Source organism: Notolepis coatsorum (assembly GCF_963971535.1).
Source record: "Notolepis coatsorum genome assembly, chromosome: 2".
NCBI lineage: Eukaryota > Metazoa > Chordata > Actinopteri > Aulopiformes > Paralepididae > Notolepis > Notolepis coatsorum.
The window spans coordinates 23930684-23953064 of NC_140166.1; the positions used below are offsets into that span (position 1 = coordinate 23930684).

At 42.8% G+C, this 22381-nt stretch overlaps 1 protein-coding gene across 2 annotated transcripts in view; it reads left to right on the forward strand.

Moving 5' to 3' along the window:
* Positions 1-1540: 1540 nt before the first annotated feature.
* mtmr12 (myotubularin related protein 12) overlaps positions 1541-22381 on the forward strand; it is a gene marked incomplete at its 5' end in the record, with an annotated part of 98665 nt that continues 77824 nt past the window's right edge. The window contains 3 exons of one of the 2 annotated variants that reach the window (XM_084307913.1): positions 1541-1665; positions 8881-8938; positions 10498-10637. In XM_084307913.1, the coding sequence (XP_084164039.1) occupies positions 1594-1665; positions 8881-8938; positions 10498-10637 (270 nt within the window). The remainder of the gene's footprint in view (positions 1666-8880; positions 8939-10497; positions 10638-22381) is intronic. The other variant, XM_084307914.1, reaches the window with a different exon arrangement.

Below are 22381 nucleotides of genomic sequence, written 5' to 3' on the forward strand. Positions count from 1 at the left end.
TGAACTGTATTTTTCCTTGAAAAGTTGTTTTTGGAAAAGTTGTACAGTATACACGTCATCCATAAGTGGGAGTGTTGAGTTTATGTGTCAATATGATTGCATGTAACTGCTTAACTGTTCCACAAGAGGGCGCTATAGGCGTAAGGAGACGCAGCTGTTGTGGTTGACGTCAGGTAAGAGGGTATAAAAGGGATTGTTCCCTCCCCCTCTGTCTCTTCCTCATCTACCTCTCACAGAGAGAAGGTCTCATGGTGCATATGCAATGTGAAATAAACCACGCCGATTAAAGGCTAAAGAAGGACCTTGTCGTCATGAACATATTATTGTTGCTCCCCAGGTGACTCTGTCAACACAATGTAACCAAAAAAGTCAACCAAAGAACAAGATTCTTGTACCGGATCTCCTCTCTGGTAAACAAGAATACCCTGAAGACTCTAGCAGGAGCACTCATTCAAGGGTAGGCCTACTATGACTATGCTTGCACCTCATGGTACCAAAGCACCTCAAAGGCACTAAAAACAAGATTACACAAACATCACAAAACAAACTACTGCTTGACCTTACTCCTAAAACCCACCTCACCCCTGCCCATTTTGACAACCTATGGCTAGGATGGCTTAGAGTAGACGACAGAGTACAGCAACTTGCAATGGGCCTGGTCTACAAGATACACTACACCACGAAGGTACCCATGTACATGTCGAAATACTTCCCAAAGGTCAGTGAATACCACGACACCAGAGGGAGTTCCACAAATCATGTTCAACCCAGATTCAGCACAAACAAGGGTCTAAACACGTTTTGCAATTATGCCACATCAATGTGGAACGCACTACCCACAGCCGTAAAAAAATGTGAATCCCTACCCACCTTCAAAACCGCTCTCAAAGAGCATCTACGGGAGGCTGCAATTCAAAACTGGCCCCCGTAAATGTCTGAACCTCTGTCCCACCCACCCACCCCCTCCTAATGTACAGTTCCCTCCCCCTCGTATGTATATATTTACTGTTAGGATCTCTGTTTAACAGAGATATTTGCATATCTTGTATGTCACAAATGTAACAGTACTGCATATCTGTATGTCATGTATGTCGTAAATGTCATGATTAGTTTAGATTAGATGATTAGATTCGATTTTTATATCTGTATATCTGTATATTGTACAGTGTATGTCATAAATGTCATTATGAATTGAAAATTATGGGGGAACCCTGATGTAAACAAGATGAAAGTCTTTCTCTGGTCTGCATCCCCTTAACAATTGTGTGTATTGTTAATTAAAGTTTTCAATCAATCAATCAATCAATCAATCAATCAATCAATCAATCATGGCATCTAGGTTTGAGGGAACATAGACATTTTGCGGTGAAATGGCCCTTTAAAGCTCATTGGTGGGGCAGCGCGCGACACGCCAATGGGCGTGACCAGATACACAACGCTACCAAGGAGCCAATGCGCGCGACGACAAGCCTGCGAGGGCGCGGTCAGGTCCCGGTGTGGGTCCAGGGCTGTCAGTCAGTTAGATCTGCAGCTCGGAGCAGCTTCCTGAGCTCAGCTCGCTAGCTAGGTTAGCAGCTGCTGAAAGTTACCGACATGTTGAGCCTGGGAAGTGGGAGTGCGATTGGGAAATCGAGACCGTCGTTTGTTTCTTATGTCACCCCCGAGGTAAGGACCACGGAAAGCAACAATACAAAGTCCACATTGTGGAGCAGTTTCGAGTAGAGCTGGTTGTTGTTGTTGTTGTTAGCTAGCTAGTGTGTGTTAGCTCAAACTTTGCTAACAACTTGAATGGACACAGGCAGGACGAGACAGGGTGGGGTTTACAGCTAACGTTAGCGTTTGATAATGCTATGAGATACATTCAAGCTACTGAGTTCTCTTTTAAAATCAAGAATGTATTATTTGTATTATTATTGTTGTTGTTGTCAAGTAATCTTAGCGGTCAGCTGCTGTCTGTCCCAAACTAAACCTGGCTAATACATAACTAAGTAACTCAAAGCAACAACCACATCCCTCTGCTGTGTGACTGTGCATCCTGTCCCGTGTCTGGTCTGTCCATCTCTGACGCGTTATTTCTAACCCTAGCCGCATTTCTGGCAATACGCTCTCTGAATGAATGAATGAATGAAAACTTTATTTAACAGATTGCAGAATGGGTACAATACAGTACGGCTCAATACATACAATTGTTAAGGGGATGCAGACCTGAGAAAGACGTTTGTCTTGTTTCCATCAGGGTCCCCTCTGATTGGCCGACGCCTGTTTCTACACTGGTTAAGCTTAGGCACTCTTTCGAAGTTGGTTAAGGTTAGAGTTTGTCTTAGACTTAGAGCATGGCGATAGAACGCCAGGTAGTTTGCAGGCTGTTTGACGTGGAAATGGGCAAAGACACAGCTCGTCACGCGATTGGGCAAACGCATCAGTGGCCAATCAGAGAGCGTCTGCCAGAAATGCGGCTAGGTTTAGAAATAACGCATCTCTGACGTCCAGAGAGCAGTGGGACTGTTTCCTGCAGGAAATACACTGACAGGGCTCTAGTGTCAGTCCCTCTGATTGGACAGGGCTCTGCTGTCAGTCCCTCTCTGGTTGGACAGAGCTCTAGTGTCAGTCCCTCTCTGATTGGACAGGGCTCTGCTGTCAGTCCCTCTCTGATTGGACAGGGCTCTAGTGTCAGTCCCTCTCTGATTGGACAGGGCTCTGCTGTCAGTCCCTCTCTGATTGGACAGAGCTCTAGTGTCAGTCCCTCTCTGGTTGGACAGGGCTCTAGTGTCAGTCCCTCTCTGGTTGGACAGAGCTCTAGTGTCAGTCTCTCTCTGATTGGACAGGGCTCTGCTGTCAGTCCCTCTCTGGTTGGACAGAGCTCTAGTGTCAGTCTCTCTCTGATTGGACAGGGCTCTGCTGTCAGTCCCTCTCTGATTGGACAGGGCTCTGCTGTCAGTCCCTCTCTGATTGGACAGAGCTCTAGTGTCAGTCCCTCTCTGGTTGGACAGGGCTCTAGTGTCAGTCCCTCTCTGATTGGACAGGGCTCTAGTGTCAGTCCCTCTCTGATTGGACAGGGCTCTGCTGTCAGTCCCTCTCTGATTGGACAGGGCTCTAGTGTCAGTCCCTCTCTGATTGGACAGGGCTCTGCTGTCAGTCCCTCTCTGGTTGGACAGAGCTCTAGTGTCAGTCCCTCTCTGGTTGGACAGGGCTCTGCTGTCAGTCCCTCTCTGATTGGACAGGGCTCTGCTGTCAGTCTCTCTCTGATTGGACAGAGCTCTAGTGTCAGTCCCTCTCTGGTTGGACAGGGCTCTGCTGTCAGTCCCTCTCTGGTTGGACAGGGCTCTAGTGTCAGTCCCTCTCTGGTTGGACAGGGCTCTAGTGTCAGTCCCTCTCTGATTGGACAGGGCTCTGCTGTCAGTCCCTCTCTGATTGGACAGGGCTCTGCTGTCAGTCCCTCTCTGGTTGGACAGAGCTCTAGTGTCAGTCTCTCTCTGATTGGACAGGGCTCTGCTGTCAGTCCCTCTCTGATTGGACAGGGCTCTAGTGTCAGTCCCTCTCTGGTTGGACAGGGCTCTAGTGTCAGTCCCTCTCTGATTGGACAGAGCTCTGCTGTCAGTCCCTCTCTGGTTGGACAGGGCTCTAGTGTCAGTCCCTCTCTGATTGGACAGGGCTCTGCTGTCAGTCCCTCTCTGATTGGACAGGGCTCTAGTGTCAGTCCCTCTCTGGTTGGACAGGGCTCTAGTGTCAGTCCCTCTCTGGTTGGACAGGGCTCTGCTGTCAGTCCCTCTCTGATTGGACAGGGCTCTAGTGTCAGTCCCTCTCTGGTTGGACAGGGCTCTAGTGTCAGTCCCTCTCTGGTTGGACAGGGCTCTGCTGTCAGTAGTCCCTCTCTGGTTGGACAGAGCTCTAAGGCGTGTTCGAGATGGGATAGGCGGACGCAGATCTGCGCAGGTTTGACTACGGCCTCGCCAAGCGCGTTGCATGACGGTTATAATGTTGTCCGACTTGCTCTGAAAATCTGACGAGACGAGGCGCGGAAATATCGCCGGACCGAGCCACGCACAGCCTTCAGAGCGAGGCGCCACAGTACCTCTCACCCGGCTGCTCCACGCAAATCCATGATGGGGAACGACTTGCTGTCGTTGCGCAAATCGCCTATTGGCTCAGAAAAGTTGTCACCTGGTTGTCACCACCAGCCACGCCCCCAATAGGAAGTTATGAGACGTTTGATTGATTGATTGAAGACTTTATTACAGTACGGGTCCCGTCTACCCGTCTATCAGATATATTTATTATTATTATTATTGGATACAGGAGTTTGGGTACCAAGAGCTTCTTCAAATAAAGTTTTCATTCATTCATCATATCATCATGATAAACTTCAAGTTGCGTGTTGTGTGTGCGCACTGAGGTGGCCAGGAGCGCGCAACAAGATGGTATACATTATGGTATATGATTTATGAATAGTATATTCCACTATCAGTATATGGTGTGCTGTACATTTGAATCTAATAAAATTTTGCACACGGCCATCGCATTATAATGAGCTGGACAGTATGTGTAATGTGTGTGGTGGTGACGTGAAAGCGTATCTGCCATGCGAGACTAGACGAGAGGTTCTCGTGAAATCTGAAGTGTCCGGCGTTCTGACTCCTCCCCCGGCTGCACTCGGCTACTCTCGTGGCGAACCGAAATCCATCTCGAACACGCCTCTAGTGTCAGTCCCTCTCTGCCTCTGGTTGGACAGGGCTCTAGTGTCAGTCCCTCTCTGATTGGACAGAGCTCTGCTGTCAGTCTCTCTGATTGGACAGGGCTCTAGTGTCAGTCTCTCTGGTTGGACAGGGCTCTGCTGTCAGTCCCTCTGATTGGACAGGGCTCTAGTGTCAGTCCCTCTCTGATTGGACAGGGCTCTACTCTAGTGTTAGTCCCTCTCTGATTGGACAGAGCTCTAGTTTTCAAGTTTCTTTAATAGTTGTCATACAGAAGTACAGAATACTTTCATACAAAATGCTTCTTACTGTTACGCTCCAGAGACTGTGCTAGACAAGATAGTATCAAATAACATAGTATGGCATGTAATTTAGAAGTAGAAAATGAGGTCACAGTGTTCAGTATAGACATATGTACAATGTTCGATGCAGAATAGACGTAACTGAGTTACCATATAATATACAATACTATGCAGTGTACTAATGTATAGTACTATATAGTGCAGAGCAGAAATGGGATGAGGTACAATTTAGGTACAATTTACAGTAAGGTGTACATTTTTGAGTTGTAGTGCAATCCTTCATCAATAAATATAAAGTGTGGGGAGTGGGTGCTACAGTGTGTTTGTTTAAAGTGAGTGTGTGCTATAAAGTGTGTGGAGTGGGTGCTACAGTGTGTTTGTTTAAAGTGAGTGTGTGCGTGTGGATGTGTGTGCTATGTGCGTTTGATGGTGGTTGTGTAGTGTTCATTGTTCGTTTAGCAGCCTGATGGCCTGGGGATAGAAGCTTCTTCTGAGTCTTTCTGTGCTCGCCTTGAGACTCCGGTATCGCTTGCCTGACCGCAGCAGTTCAAAGAGGCAGTTGTTCGGGTGACTGGAGTCTTTAATGATTCTCTTAGCCTTGCCCCTGCACCGCTTGTTGTAAATGTTCTGGAGGGTGGGGAGCCCCCCTCCAATTGTGCGTTCGGCTGAACGTGTCACTCTTTGTAGTCTGCTTCGGTCTTGTGCAGTGCTATTCCCAAACCAGGAGGTGATGTTGCTAGTGTCAGTCCCTCTCTGATTGGACAGGGCTCTACTCTAGTGTCAGTCCCTCTCTGATTGGACAGGGCTCTACTCTGCTGTCAGTCCCTCTCTGGTTGGACAGGGCTCTAGTGTCAGTCCCTATCTGATTGGACAGGGCTCTAGTGTCAGTCTCTCTCTGATTGGACAGGGCTCTAGTGTCAGTCCCTCTCTGATTGGACAGGGCTCTAGCGTCAGTCCCTCTCTGATTGGACAGGGCTCTAGTGTCAGTCCCTCTCTGATTGGACAGGGCTCTAGTAGGGCTGGGCGATATGGCCAAAAACGTTATCGCGATAAAATTATAAAATTATTTTCATATAACTCGATATCGATAATTATCGTCGATATAATGTCTGTCAAGTTTAATTAACTTATTATGCCCGGCGCCGATTGGACGGGCTATTAATAGACTTGTTTTGCTGCTGTGAATATCTCGAGAGTCGACTTGATGTCGTCATCAGTCCGCGCACGTTAGCAGTTAGCCAAAGCAAGCGGAAGACCAAAGACCAAACTCCGCATCTTCAACACCAATGTCAAATCAGTTCTATTATACGGAGCAGAAACATGGAGAACAACAAAAGCAACCTCAAACAAACTGCAAACCTTCATAAACAGATGTTTACGACACATCCTGGGAATCTACTGGCCAAACACCATCACAAACGAACAGCTCTGGCAAACCACTCAACAAAAACCACTTGAAACCCTAATCAAACGCAGGAAATGGGGCTGGATTGTAACATTGAAGTTATGACCAAAACGGAGTGAGTGGAAATAATGCGGAAGCGGTTTCCCTGTCAGACACTTGCACTTCCCCAAAAGAGAGAAAAAGAGAGAGGGAGAGACAGACAGAGAGAGAGAGGCTCTCATACGGTGCGAGTCTCGGAGCGATCTCTCCCCTGCTTTTGACACACACTCGCGACTCGAGTCTCTCTCTCTCTCTCTCTCTCTCTCTCTCTGAGTTAACACTGCTGCTCATCACCACACAACAGTGCTTGCTAATGCATACTGTTAGCATGATGTTACAGCTCGCCTGCATGATGACTGTAGTTGACCCGTCATCATTAGTACAAACGCTTGTAAAACTGACTGAAACTCATCATGTCCACAGTACAGTACAGACTGACACTGACTGAAACTCTGTGAAAATGATGACGCAGACAACCATTCTCGCTTCCAAAACAAACGCCATGCACAGTGCGATGATATAAAATATAAAACATGACAATAGAGTCAAGTAAACACTCTATAGTATGCCCACAACAATGGGGCTTATAATTGACCAGACTCATTTCACCACACTCACACAGCACAAACACCCACTAGCTGTAGGGCTTACAGTGATAAGTTTGTCGTCAATCATCCTTATTGAATTTGATCATCAACACCACTAAGAGAATGGCAATACATCTTTTTTGTTAATTTGTCTGAAACAGCCACCTGTCTCGTCCTTGCTTCATATGTTATTCCCATGGTCTTTCTTGGGCAGTAGTCTATGTCCTTTGATAATCCATGACCAGCCAGTCCTTTGATGATCACCACCCTGTTGATTCTTCTGACATTGACCTGCAAAGGTCTGACTAGTTTGAAAAGCTCAACAAATATGCCGTTTTTACATTTCACCAGTTTTCCACCATGTTGCCTACTTCACACAGTTTACAGTAGGCTGCTTCACGTGAGCTCAGAAGCACTTTTCTTTCAAACTAATTCTTCTTGTTTAAGTCAAAGTTTACGTTGCACCGGGTGGTCAGGTGGCGTAGCGGAGATTGCGCTCGTCACCAATGCAGGAGACGCTGGGTTTGAGCCCAGCTCTTGGCGTTGCTACCAGCTTGGCTGGCCGTTCATACTAATACAATTGGCAGTATTAGGGAGTGGGAAAGCTGGCGGGTTGGAAAGCTGGCGGGTGGGAATCCGGCGTTGTGGACAGCGACGCCTACAGGTCAGGTCTCGGCGCTTGCTAAGCGGGGGGAGGACTTGGTGGAGATAGCGTGCCCTCCCACGCGTTACACTCCACCAAATGAGAGTCCTCGCTGCCAAGTGGAGAGAGCGTCACTGGCTTGACGGCGCACGTCTCGGAGGAAGCGTGTGATCGACATCAGGACACCCTTGTACCGACTCGTGGGAGAACATGCGTACAACAACCAGGTAGGGGAGGGGGGGAATTGGCACAATGACTAAATTGGGACGGGGAGAAAATCAGAAAAATAGGAGAAAGAGAAGGTTAAAAAAAATAAAAAAATTTACGTTGCACCACTTTTATTAAAAACGTTTTTGCCAACGTTTTGACGTCTCTTTTTCCTCAAACTAGTTTATCTTTTAATGATCCATTTCACTAGCTTTCGTGTGTTAGGCCTACATTTGTAAATGTGAAAAAGCCTAAAGGTAGGCAGCCCACCGCTAATTAATTAATTAAATAATTCAATAGTGATCTGTAACCCTCTGAAAGCTTGAAGGCACAGTACATGGAAAAACATGATGAGTTGTGGTTTAGTGAAACAAGGTGCCAAGGTGCACATTACAAAGTCCACACAGATGGCTGAGCCTGCACTAACATTTATAGGAAAATAACTGGCGTTAGTCCTCTATAAATGCAGTCCATTTACCATTCATTGGCTGCATGGTGTTGGTGTAGCAGTGTTAGTCACCTGATGAAGACTGTATAGCAGCAGTGTTAGTCATGATGAAGATGGTATATTAGCAGTGTTGGTCATGATGAAGATGGTATAGCATTAGCAGCAGTGTTGGTCATATGATGAAGATGGTATAGCAGCAGTGTTGGTCATATGATGAAGATGGTATAGCAGAAATGTTAGTCATATGATGAAGATGGTATAGCAGAAATGTTAGTCATATGATGAAGATGGTATAGGCTATAAGTTAGGGGTGTAACGGTACACATTATTCGTATTGAACCGTTTCGGACTTTCGGTACAGGACCTTCAGTTCAGCTGAGAGAATACCTGTAATTTAGCATAGTCTCATAGTATGGCGAACGCAAATGACAATTGTTATTCAATGTATAATGAGATGAGCAAAAAACTGTCTACTGGCTACTGCTAGCCCATAGTTATGATGGTTGATTGGCTGATTGCACTACAACCAAGATTAAACACACCTAATTGTTTTAACAGGAGATCAAACCAGAAAAGGAAATGCCAAAACAAGAGAGACATCCTCACCTGTTACCAGGTAAACATGACTGAAACACACTAACCCAAGACTAAGACAAGACAAACATCTTGAAGAACTGAAAGAACACAGTATCTAATCCAACTATGCTAACACTGTGGGTGGGATCCACAAAGGGTTTGCGCGGTGCTCTGAAACTCAGTTTGGTATCCACAGAGGATGCGCAACGGGTGAAATGAGGTGCAATTGGCGCACATTTAAATGGGTTATTGATTGATTGATTTTTATTTTGCATCATGATGCAACTTTTATTTTGCTACTTGTTTTATAATGTATTCATTTCATTATATAAAGCACTTTGAACTGCAATCCGTGTATGAAAGGTGCTATATAAATATGTTTTTTATTATCATTATTGACTGCACTCACGTTCCAATTGTACCACCGCCACACATAGACGCTGGAAGCAGGCCAATGAAACGTTTATTCTGGAGTATATGATAATGCAGGTTCTATTATCCTAACTAAACATTAAATACAACTTGCTCACTCAAAATATTCATCAATTATAAAATATCTTCACTGGCACAGTGCCTAAATTGTCAAGAGGGGTGTGTTGTCGTGGGAAAAGTTACAGTAGTACAGTAACTAATTATGCAATAAAGACGCTCCCTTACATTTCGTCCTGTACAGCCAGAATCTATCGACGGATTTTGTTGATTGAGGTTTTGTTGGAACACCAGAAAATAGATCTTATAAACAGTATATGATTTGTTCGAGAAATATAAAGCCACAGGCCGAGATAGCCTTTGCAAAGTGCTGTGATTTGAAGTTTGGCAGTGAACACTATTATAAATAAGGCTAAGCACTAACCCATGTAATTTCAAATGCTTGGTTCTGAGTTGGTTTCCCACTTTAGTTTGAAAGTTGTGTCTGTTTGTTATTTATATGTTTTCCCCCTATAAGCAACCTTGGGTTTTATGAAAGGTGCTATAGATAACATGCAGCCACTAGATGTCGCACTAGAGCACCAGCATGTAATTGATCCAATTTTGCATTCCACGTGTGGGAAATGGGAAGTAGGGAGGGGATACATGCCTGCAACATGTAAACAACAACATTAATTTTGACCGGCAAATTTTCTTTTAAATTACAAATTAATTCATCAATAATTTATTTGTGGGAAAAGCAATACTTTTATTCTACACTTTTCTAAAAGTTCTGTGGATGTATTTAATTTTTTTAATTTATTTGAATGATTACTCTACTCTCTAAAAATGTTATCTATAGCACCTTTAACTCCCGATTGATACAGTTTTGGTTTGCTTGTAGCAGAGTAATACAGTAATGTTAGCAATAATATACGACCCGTAGCTTTCACTGGGTGACTTACCTACGCCCAGCGACTTTCAAACTACTTGTCTCGTGGAGAATTTTCCGCTCCTTTTCAACATCTATGGCATTTTACTAAGGTAAGCTGAGATCAACTAAAACACACACCGTTATACACCAACTAACACAACAGTAGTTAAAGACTCGCAATCGACGGTAATGGTGTGAAGTCAGAGTTAGACTAGTCCTTTTTGGTGGATCATAGTCTGGCTTGTGTCCCCCTGCAGGTGAGGTGGTGTTCTGCAGCGCTGGCACGGTGCTCAAGTTCACCCAGGACGACCAGTCTCAACGGGGGGTCTTTGGGACGCTGCTCTGCACCAACTTCCGCGTGGCCTTCGTCAGCGATGAGGAGCAGTCTGAAGACACGGTGAGAGACTGTGTGAATTTGCAGTGTTTTATCGACTGCCTCAGGGTAACATTCTTTCTTAGCCTCAGGGTAATGGTCTTTCTTAGCCTCAGGGTAATGGTCTTTCTTAGCCTCAGGGTAATGGTCTTTCTTAGCCTCAGGGTAATGGTCTTTCTTGGCCTCAGGGTAATGGTCTTTCTTAGTCTTAGGGTAATGGTCTTTCTTAGCCTCAGGGTAATGGTCTTTCTTAGGTCGCATTCACACCAGAGCTGTTTGTTCCGCTTTAAACGCATCAAAGTTCGTTTCCTCTGATAGTCCGTGTTGTAATTTTGACTGGGTTCCTTATAGCAATAACTTGACAACACACACAAGCTCAGTTGGTAGCCACAGCAACAGGTTTAGTGCACGTCAGGTCAGGGATCCACAACAGACATCATTAGTCGATCACAACACTCTTCAACACAGTACTCTTAATCGAACCCGAGTACCATATATCACAGTCCGCTTGGTTTGGGGTAGTGTGAAAGCTCATTCAAACTCTGGTGAGGACCAAAAAAGCTAACTCTGGTCCGCCTGAAAACGTAGGTCTCGGTTCACTTCCAAGTGAACCCTGGTGCATACTTTTGTGTTGTGGCTCATCGGACCAAACGCAAGACCAAATATAGGAAGTGACCCGATAAACTGTGCATCTTGAGTAGAAGGAAACGAAAGAAACACCGCAGTGCACACTGCAAAACAACCACGCATGGAACATGTCTCGTGGACAGATGTGGGCGAATGAGGAGGTAAAAGCCCTGATAGAAATATGGTCAGAATTAAACAGCTGCTTGTGGCCACTCACAAAAACAACGAGGTGTACAAGTTGTTAAGCGAGAGAATGATGGCAATGAGCTTCAATCGAACAATCGACCAATGTCACATCAAAGTTAAAAAACTGCGTCAGCATTTCAGCAATATATGAGAATAATGTGTGTGGCTGGGCTGCTCCGGGGAATAATGTAGTGTGTGTGTGTGTGTATGTGTGTGCGCTGGGCTGGGCTGCTTCGCAGAATAATGTGGTATGTGTGTGCGCTGGGCTGGGCTGCTTCGCAGAATAATGTGGTGTGTGTGTGTATGTGTGTGCGCTGGGCTGCTTCGCAGAATAATGTGATGTGTGTGTGTATGTGTGTGCGCTGGGCTGCTTCGCAGAATAATGTGATGTGTGTGTGCTGGGCTGGGCTGCTTCGCAGAATAATGTGGTATGTGTGTGCGCTGGGCTGGGCTGCTTCGCAGAATAATGTGGTATGTGTGTGCGCTGGGCTGCTTCGCAGAATAATGTGGTGTGTGTGTGCGCTGGGCTGCTTCGCAGAATAATGTGGTGTGTATGTGTGCTGTAGAGCTGTCCCCGAAACCTGTTTTTGGGATTCTATATATCCAATAGACGAGCGCCCTTTTCGATTGCGTGACATTGTTCCGAAAGTTTGGTGCACTTGACAAATTGCAGTGTGAAAGTAAACCGAACCAAATGAAGAATGCAACAAAGAAGAGGGTCTCGTGTATTATTGGGTTTAACACTTTCTCTGCCAAGGACGCCTAAACTCGTCATTCCCCATAAATCACGTTCTGGAGAAATCTGCAGAAAACGATAAAAACATTTATATTTTAGACCGTATTTTAGTATGAATATGTGAATGAAAAAGTATAACGTTCCTACGTCCTGAACGATAGATAATTGACGTTGAATGGGCCATAGTAATGTCAATTTAGCAATACAATTAAAAAAGTTATAGCCCTGCAAAGAAGGGGAATTTCTCCATAGATAAATAGAGCTGGCAGAGAGGGGTATAATGATGTACATAAGCCTGGCGAAGAAAGTGTTAATAGGACATTTATTGTACATTGGAGGGGGTTGCGTTAGGACATTTACAGGGGCCAGTTTCGAATTGCAGTCTCTCGTAGGTGCTCTTTGAGAGTGGTTTTGAAAGTGGGTAGTAGGGCTGTACCGAATGTCATTTTCTAACATCCGAAGCTTCGATTGAAGTATTCGAACGAAGCTTCGAATGTCTATACAAAAAATTACTTCATAAAAAAAAAGTTTAATTTATAGCCCTAAATGCATTATATTGATGATCAAATATAGTTTGATAGCAATCTGCGCGAGATAAAACATTTCAAATGGACGTGCTTCTAGAAGTTACTACTTATCATCTGATGTTGACCGGATGGGGGGGGGGGGGTCGTTTATAATTCCGTGGCCAACGTTAGATGATTCATCTAGTGTGGGTGATATGATCATTAGAGCAGTTTGTATCGAACACGTTAAAAAATAACGCTGAAACTTACCGTAGCTTCCTCGTAGCGTTGGGCGATGAGCGTGGAGCAGAAATATTCCTATTATGGGATGTAGAAATATGCGATCCATCTCCAGGTTGTATAATAGTATATACGTCCAAATCATGTTGTTTATCGAGTTATTGGTAACGGATTGCTATCCATTGTGTCTAGCTCGAGTCCTGGGACTATTAGCGAGTGATCGGACCGAATTGGAATGAGCACCAGCTTCCGTTTCCGGTTTGGGCGATCCGCCGATCGGCCACCAGATGGCGCTCTTGAACCGTTGGAGAGTTGAGAGGGGATCAACGGTAGATCTCGAGTCTCCGGGGGAGAAATATGATTGCGATCACAGATTTTTGAAATATTGATATCAAAGATGTGGTACGGCGTCTTTGGCAGAATGAGCATGGCGGGGAATGACGTGGTAAGGCGTTTTTGGCGACCATAGTGTTAATGAATATAACTCATCAATTTCTTCAACATAAATAATCCAATAAGGGCACGGTTGGTATGAAAGTGATGGTGACGTGACTGACGTCTTATATTATAATATTAGTGTAGCCCAGGGCTATTCAACTAAATTGTTCAGGGGGCCACATTGTCAGAAACCCAAGGGGCCAGGGGCCGGACTGCCACGGCGCCTCCCCGTGCTATGAATATATGTACACTTGACACAACACGCAACCACATTTTCACAACTTTTATTTAAAGGGGAACTATTTTACTATTTCTTTCACTATTTGGGCACTTTTACACAATTCCTGTGGGTTTATGGAACACCTCTGTAATTTTTTTTTTTTTTAATTCATTGTTTTGTATTTCTAATCAAGTACTCAAAAACAGCATTTTTCTACCTCAAGATCTTAAGCCGTTTTGAGCCTGGCCTCCAACCACAGTGAGAACTGTGTGGAAACTCAGCTGATTATCATGCAGCGGTGTCTCTCTGACATCACAAATCAGCACATTTTCAGATGACTCAGTTCAGTGAGGGTGAATATTGTGAGAGGAGAATTGGAAGAATGCGCCAATATGAGAATTAGAGACATAGATCATATTAATATAAGTCCACATAGCTAGGAAACAATGCTAAACACTGAAAAAGGCCATTTATAAGATAGTTCCCCTTTAACTACATTGCAAAAGTAGTATACTTTTCAAAAAAAGTGCTTCATTTATGTGCCACATCTGCAACATCTCCTGCAAAAAGTGCTTCATTTATGACTGTGCAACAACTGCAACATCTCCTCTTCAACATTTCAATATAAAAATAAAATAAAAAACAAACAAGTGCATGATGTGCATCTGAACATTCTAACATCAACACTTGAACAAAAAACACATTTATAGTGCAGCTGAGCTTATGAAAAAGTGCTTCATGTCTGTGCAACAACAGCAAATCACAGCATCTTATTAGCACTTATTGTCCACTCTTAACTCTCAAACATCAGGGGGGTGGGGGGCAGACAGGCCTAGCCTACATACACACATCTAATGAGAGCGATTGCACTTCTTTGACTGGGCAATGGCAGAGAAAGAGGGTTCATCGGAAGTGAGGGCTACCCGCAAACAGTGATGCAAATGCTCATTTGTCAAGGAGGCATGGTTGCTTGTTTTAATGGCATTCATGTGAGAGAAACTGGATTCACAGGTGTATGTTGAGCCAAACATTGTTAGCACAGATATTGCCAGCGTTTTTATTTTGGGGAATGTCTTGACATGAATACACTTTATCCAAAATGTTGTGGTGGATTCATTCTCAAGTGCCTGCTTCAGAGCAGATGATGCTTGCATGTCAATTATTTCAAGTTGCAGGAGACCTTCATCAATGTGAAGTGATGCAAGGAACTCTTGTCCTTTTGTGGAAATAGCAGCTACATTGGCAAATGGGTTGCTCACAAAATGCATCAATTCTCTGGACATGTCAAATTCATCAAATCGACTTGCAAAGTTTTCCCTCAATTTATCAATGAAATCTGTCATTAATTTAGTGACTTTTGGCTCAATTGTGCGTGTTAACGTTGACATGAAAAGAAAAAAGTAAAAAAAATAAAATAAAAAAAACATATTAACACTTTGACTGCCAGGGGGCGTCTTTAGACGTCTTTGCTGGCGATGCTAAAGTTGCCGGGGGACGCTTTACGTCGTCTTTATATCAATATTTCAAAAATCTGCGATCTGATCCATAATGTCCCTCCGCTGGCCTGAGACACAAGTGTGATCTCCTCTCAATCCTCTAGCGGTTCAAGACCGCCATCTGGTGGCCGATCGGCAGATCGAAACCGGATGTCAACCTTTAACCCGGTAGGACTCACTCCATATGGCAGGGATCGGCAATAGGCGGCCCGCGGGCCAACATTGGCCCGCCAACAATAATTTCTGGCCCGTCAGATTATTTTGAGAATATGATATTTATTTGACGCACGGGAAATATTCACTCGGGACGCCAGGGTGTCTTTTATTGTGAAGCTGTATCTATCTACCGGCAGTCATCAAAAGCATGTCTGTCACTATAGCCAATTGAAATGCTAGAAATGGTCAGGTGGACTGGGAGAACCAATGGAATAGTCCCACCGGGCCCTGTGTCTCTTTCCCTAACGCACTTTCACTTCCGCGTTCGAGATGCGACTCGCGAGCGAGTTGAAGAAAACAAAACAAACATCTTTGGATAGCAACGGGGAAATATAACGCTTCTTTTAATAAACAGGAGCCATACTTAAAATACGGGTTTATCGCAACAGGTCGGTGATTCTTGCGTGCCGAGCCGACGTCCTCTCTGCATAATATGTGGCGACAACAACAACAACAACATTAACAACGAGGCAAGTTGGCAGATAAAGTAGCTGCATTCAACGCCAATCTGGAATTGGAGGGCGGCGAGTGGATATGACATGTTTCAAACATTAGCAGGGATTTTGGAGGACTTAACAACAAACAAGGAGGTACAATATGGTGAGTCGTGTTTTCATGCATTCTGATCTGTTCATCACCCGCCGGCGCCGCGGTGATCTGTCCTGATGAATTGAAAATGGGGGACCCTGGTGGAAACAAGACGAAAGTCTTTCTCTGGTCTGCATCCCCTTAACAATTGTGTGTATTGAGCTGTACTGTATTGTACCCATTCTGCAATCTGTTAATAAAGTTTTCAATCAATCAATCAATCTGCAACAGCTGAGAGCTGTTCATGAATGAATGGATGAGTGAGAACTTTGTTTGGCGGATTGCAGAGTGGGTGCAGTGCAGTGCGGCGCAGTGCACACGGTTGTTGGGGGGATGCAGACCAGAGAAAAACGTTTGTCTTTTTTCAATATCGGTATATTAAATTAGCCATTGTTTTTGATCCTGGCCCGCGAAGCAACGGCTTGGGGAAAATCTGGCCCGCCGCAAAACCTAATTGGCGATCCCTGCCATATGGGGTCCGGGCACTCGCTAATGTTAGAGAGACTCCGTCTTCACACAGTGAACATCGATCGCTGCAAATAACTCGAAAAAACAACATGATTTGGACGTATATATTATTATACAACCTGGAAATGGACCGACTATTTCAACATCCCATAATGGAAAACTGTCTACCCCACGCTGATCGCCCAACGGCCCGCGGAGACTGGGGTGAGTTTTAGCGTGTAATATTACCGTGTTCGACACTAACTGCTATGATGAACATTTGACCCACATTAGATGATTGGTATAACGCTGCCCACGGAATTATAAACGCCCCCTCGCCCATCCGGTCAACATCAGATGACGTGTAGTAACTTCTAGAAGTACGTCTAGTTGGAATTTTTTATATCGCCCCGATTGCCATCAAACTGTATTTCATCATCAATATAATGCATTTGGGGCTATATATCACGTTCTGGAGAAAGCTGCAGAAAGAGATGAAAACATACTTATACATTAGACCATACTTTACTATGAATATGTGAATGAAAAAGTTTAACGTTGCTACACAATGAACAATACATATAGGACTTTGAATGGGCCCTAATAATGGCAATGTAGCAATAGAATTTAAAAAGTTATAGCCCTGCAAAGAAGGGGACTTTCTCCATAGACAAATAGCGCTGGCAATCTATGGTATATCATTAATTTAACCTTAGGCAACCAAAGTGTTAAAAAAAGATTTTTATTTTTATTTTATTTTTATTTTTTTATTATCATGTAATCTTTGGCGGGCCGGTCAGAATCATCCCGCGGGCCGGATCTGGCCCGCGGGCCGCCAGTTGAATAGCCCTGGTGTAGCCTAATCTTTAACTGCAACTGTGAAGGAAACCCCCATTGGTTTAAAACTTTAAACAGATTGAATGGACACAAAAAAAAATATTTTTATTTTATTAAAACCTTTTAATTCAAATGTTGATTTAGAATTCGAATGTCAACATTATGATCGAAGCATTCGGTACAGCCCTAGTGGGTAGTGATTCACATTCCTTTACAGCTGTGGGTAGGGCGTTCCACATTGATGTGGCATAATTGCGAAATGTGTTTAGTCCCTTGTTTGAGCCGAATCTGGGTTTAACATGATTTTCTGGAGCTCCCTCTGGTGTCGTTGTATTCACTGACCTTTGGGAAGTATTTTGACATGTAGTACCTTAGTCGTGTAGTGTATCTTGTAGACCAGGCCCATTGCAAGTCGTCTACTCTAAGCCATCCTAGGTTGTCAAAGTGGGCAGGGGTGAGGTGCAGGGAACAAAATAAGTACCAGCCAACCGCCAATGGCTGGTAAAGAATCTGCCTGGCTGGTAGTTTTTAAAATCTACCAGCCAAATGGCTGGTAAGTCAAAAAGTTAAGTTTGTTCCCTGAGAGCAGAGCTACACAGCAGTGCGCCTATTTTGCGAGCCGAAATAAGTCTGTGGTTTTTTCTTCTTCTCACAACGGGTCAAATGCATCTAACATGCATTGCATCGTCACCATTCCTTTATGCCCACATCGCCCGAAATGAACGTTATGTTAGCGTAAACTAATCCTGATCAGCGGCAGAGCCATAGAGAACAGCAGACAGTGTGGACTGGGGAAAGGGAAATGGGGGGGGGGGGGCACTCTCCCTTTCTCTGTGTGTGTGCGTGCGTTTGGAAAGACGATGAAGTCACTAGTCAGGAGAGGAGTATATTGTAGTAAACTGAGGATTACTGAGGATGCACAGATAATGTTGATATTCAAATATAAAAAGGTTTCGAGAGGAGTGGAAGTTTGAAGACAGACTAGACTACAATATGATGCGGGGGTGGTGAGTTGAAACAGTGTGTGTGTCCCCGACCCCACTTCTATGTTTCAATAAATTATTTGCATTTAAAACTATTAACGCTGACTCATTCCTTCAGTCCACTAAAAATTATGCTAATATTCCTTATGTTGTTTATGATATTAATTGAAAATAGCTAGGGCTGTCTTAAATGCTTCGAAGCTTCGAACGTTCGATTCGATGGCACAAGCTTCGAACATTAAAAAAAAAATCGAAGTAAAAAAAAAAAAAAAAAAAAAAAAATTTTTTTTTTTTTTTTTTTACTTCGATTTGTGTGTGTGTGTGTGTGTGTGTGAACTACCCATCCCAGTTAGGACAGCCGAATCCCGTCCAATCTTTCGCCGTCGACTAAAGACTCACTTCTTCAACCATTATCTGAAATGATAAAAAAAAAAAAAAAAAAAAAAAAAAAACCGTGACTAACCTTGCACTTGTCCTAATAAACTAACCTACACTGTAACACGCAACACTTTGATGAACATTGTTACTCAGCTGATAGAGTTGTACCCTTCTTGCTGTCTTGTCGTACAGAACTTGTAAGTCGCTTTGGATAAAAGCGTCAGCTAAATGACTAAATGTAAGTGTGTGTGTGTGTGTGTGTGTGTCTAGGTGTGTGTGTAGGTGTGTGTGTGTGTGTGTGTGTGTGTGCGCGCACCTTGTAGAATTCCACACATAAGAAAGAAAGATACTGGGATGAATAAACAAAATAGGAAATAAAATGTAGAAATGCATGCAATACATAAATAAATATGAATCTCCATATATGAAATATAACATTTAGATAAGGTGCTACTGAGATGTTTTGGTGAGTTCTTTGTTTTTTTGTGGAAGTTGCCCTTCTTAAAAATGCATTCACTGATAATTGGTCTGTAGTGGAGTCTACAAGGTCTACATTGCCGGACCATGTAGAATCCGGACCTTGTAGACTGACATAATTCTGTGCATAGTTTAGTCTACACAGGCCATATTTCAAATAATCAAAATCTTACTTCATTCATCTTAAACATTCTTGATTTGGGGGATTGGTAGTTCCCATGAAATCTGAAGTTGTTCAAACGACAACAGCGATCCACCTTGAATTAAATCACACAGCCGAGTGAAACCTTGTTGGATGCGTCAGTCACGAAAGGGGCTACTTAATTAATTAATTAATCCAACCCACTTTATTTATAGAGCACATTTAAAAACAACAACGTTTACGAAAGTGCTGTACAAGTCCCACAACATAAGATAAAAAAAAAAATTAAAAAAATTAAAAAAAAAAAATCTTTATTTTTTTTTTTTTTTTTTCGAAGCTTCGAATTAAAACCGAAGCTCGGCCCCGAAGCTTCGATTGCCAAAAAAAGCTTTGAAGGTCAGCCCTAAAAATAGCATATGAGAGTATTATATAGTAATAATAACACATGGCGATATACTAAAAAGCTATTTTAAATTTTTGGCTGGTAAAAAATCTGCCTGGCTGGTAGTTTTTAAAATCTACCAGCCAAATGGCTGGTAAGTCAAAAATTTAATTTTGTTCCCTGGTGAGGTGGGTTCTAGGAGTAAGGTCAAGCAGTAGTCTGACCAGTTTGTTTTGAAATGGTTGTAATTTTGTTTTTAGCGCCTTTGAGGTGCTTTGGTACCATGAGGTGCAAGCATAGTCGTAGTACCCTTGAATGAGTGCTCCTGCCGAGTCTTCAGAGTATTATTGTTTACCAGAGAGGAGATCCGGTAAGAGAATCTAGAATCTAGTTCGTTGGTTGACTTTTTTTTTTTATTACATTGGATGCCATTTTGTCACAGGAAAGATTTGCCTCTAGGATGGAACGTAGCAGTGTTGGGAAAGTTCACTTTCTACATGAACTAGTTCAGTTCACAGTTCAATTTTTTTTTAAATTAACTAGTTCAGTTCATAGTTCATAATTCAAAAATTTTAACTAAAGTTCATGGTTTCAAAAAAGAACACATTTATAGTTTATAGTTCTTTTAAAAAAAATGTATAGTTCTTTTTTCAATACGTTGCTGGCTGCAAGCTATTATTTGTAAAAAATTTTGAACCACAGACAGCAATCGGAATACTGGCATTTGCATTTTTCATTTGTCATATAGGTCCTGATTAATTGAAAATGGGGGACCCTGATGTAAACAAGACGAAAGTCTTTCTCTGGTCTGCATCCTCTTAACAATTGTGTGTATTGAGCTGTACTGTATTGTACCCATTCTGCAATCTAAAGTTTTCAATCAATCAATCGCCCATTCAGTCCACACTAGTAGCAGCTGCAGCTTTCATCTCTACACGTATATTTTCAAAAACATGAGGAAAAACTTTGCTTGAATTGTCTTTATTATGAAAACAAAAACAGGACGTTTGCTTATTCTCAATGTGCCGTTTAAACGTTAAGGTTTGCTGTCGACGTCGTCGATGTGCGGACTTGCTTCTTCAAACCGGGTGGACAAAGTTTATTGACAAACGTTAGATTGTTTCCGTCTGAGTCAGTACTGACTTTAACGTTAAACTCTTTTAAATGCTCATACGCCGACGTCGTAGAGGTAGGGTCTGACTCTGAGCGAGTGCTGCTCTTGACCTGCTGCTGCATCGGCTTCTGCTCGCAGATTCCGCTGTTCCGGTCTGGTCTGTTTGTTGTGATGAGTCTGATGACGTAGCCAGGGGGTGACAGGCGCGTTGCCAGATCGGGTGGATTTTCCGCATACTTTTGTAGCCTGTTTACAGTGGGTTTTAACTGGGTTATCGGCTGAAATGCATATGAAATCTGGCACACCTTTGAGGGGTCCTACTAATCACCCCAAAGTACCAGAAAATACCAGAAAATACCCCAAAATACCCTAAAATACCCCAAAGTATACCCCAAAATACCAGAAAATACCCCAAAGTATACCCCAAAGTACCAGAAAATACCAGAAAATACCCCAAAATACCCCAAAGTATACCCCAAAGTACCAGAAAATACCAGAAAATACCCCAAAATACCCTAAAATTAGGGATGTCCGATATTATCGGCCTACCGATATTATCGGCCGATATCGGCATTAAAATGTGATATCTGAAAATATCGGTATCGGTTTTCAATTTTTATTTTTTTTTTAATTTTTTTTTTAATACATATCTATAACCTTTATTTACCCAGGCAAGCAAGTAAGAACAAATTCTGATTTTATTTATTGTCAAAAGTATGCATAATGTTGTGTTAATTCCACAACAAGAGATAAGTAATTTTAATTACCTGAAATTATTCCATTTTTTGGGGGGGGAAACCCTGCATATATCGGTATCGGTTGATATCGGTATCGGAAATTAAGAGTTTGACAATATCGGTATATCGGTATCGGTAAAAAAGCCAATATCGAGCATCCCTACCTAAAATATCCCAAAGTATACCCCAAAATACCAGAAAATACCCCAAAATACCCTAAAATACCCCAAAGTATACCCCAAAATACCCCAAAATACCCTAAAATACCCCAAAGTATACCCCAAAGTACCAGAAAATACCAGAAAATACCCCAAAATACCCTAAAATACCCCAAAGTATACCCCAAAATACCAGAAAATACCCCAAAGTATACCCCAAAGTACCAGAAAATACCCCAAAGTATACCCCAAATGACCAGAAAATACCAGAAAATACCCCAAATACCCTAAAATACCCCCAAGCATACCAAAGTACCCCAAAGTATACCCGAAAGTACCCCAAAATACCCGAAAGTACCCGAAAGTATACCCCAAAATACCCCACAGTACCCCAAAATACCCCAAAGTACCCCAAAGTACCCCAACATATCCCAAAATGAAAAACAAAAATGTGCACATTTTGTGTAATAGTGTAATAGTGTAATACTGTAATAGTGTGTAATATAGTGTAATAGTGTGTAATAGTGTGTAATAGCGTGTAATAGTTTAATAGTGTGTAATAGTGTAATAGTGTGTAATAGTGTAATAGTGTGTAATTGTGTAATAGTGTGTAATAGTGTAATAGTGTGTAATAGTGTATTACACTATTACACATTACACTATTACACAAAATTACACACTATTACACTAGCACAAAATTACACACTATTACACACTATTACACTATTATATTATTATACACTATTACACTATTACACACTTATACACTATTACACACGATTACACTATTACACTATTACACTACACTAGCACACTATTACACACTATTACACAAAATTACACACTTACACTATTACACT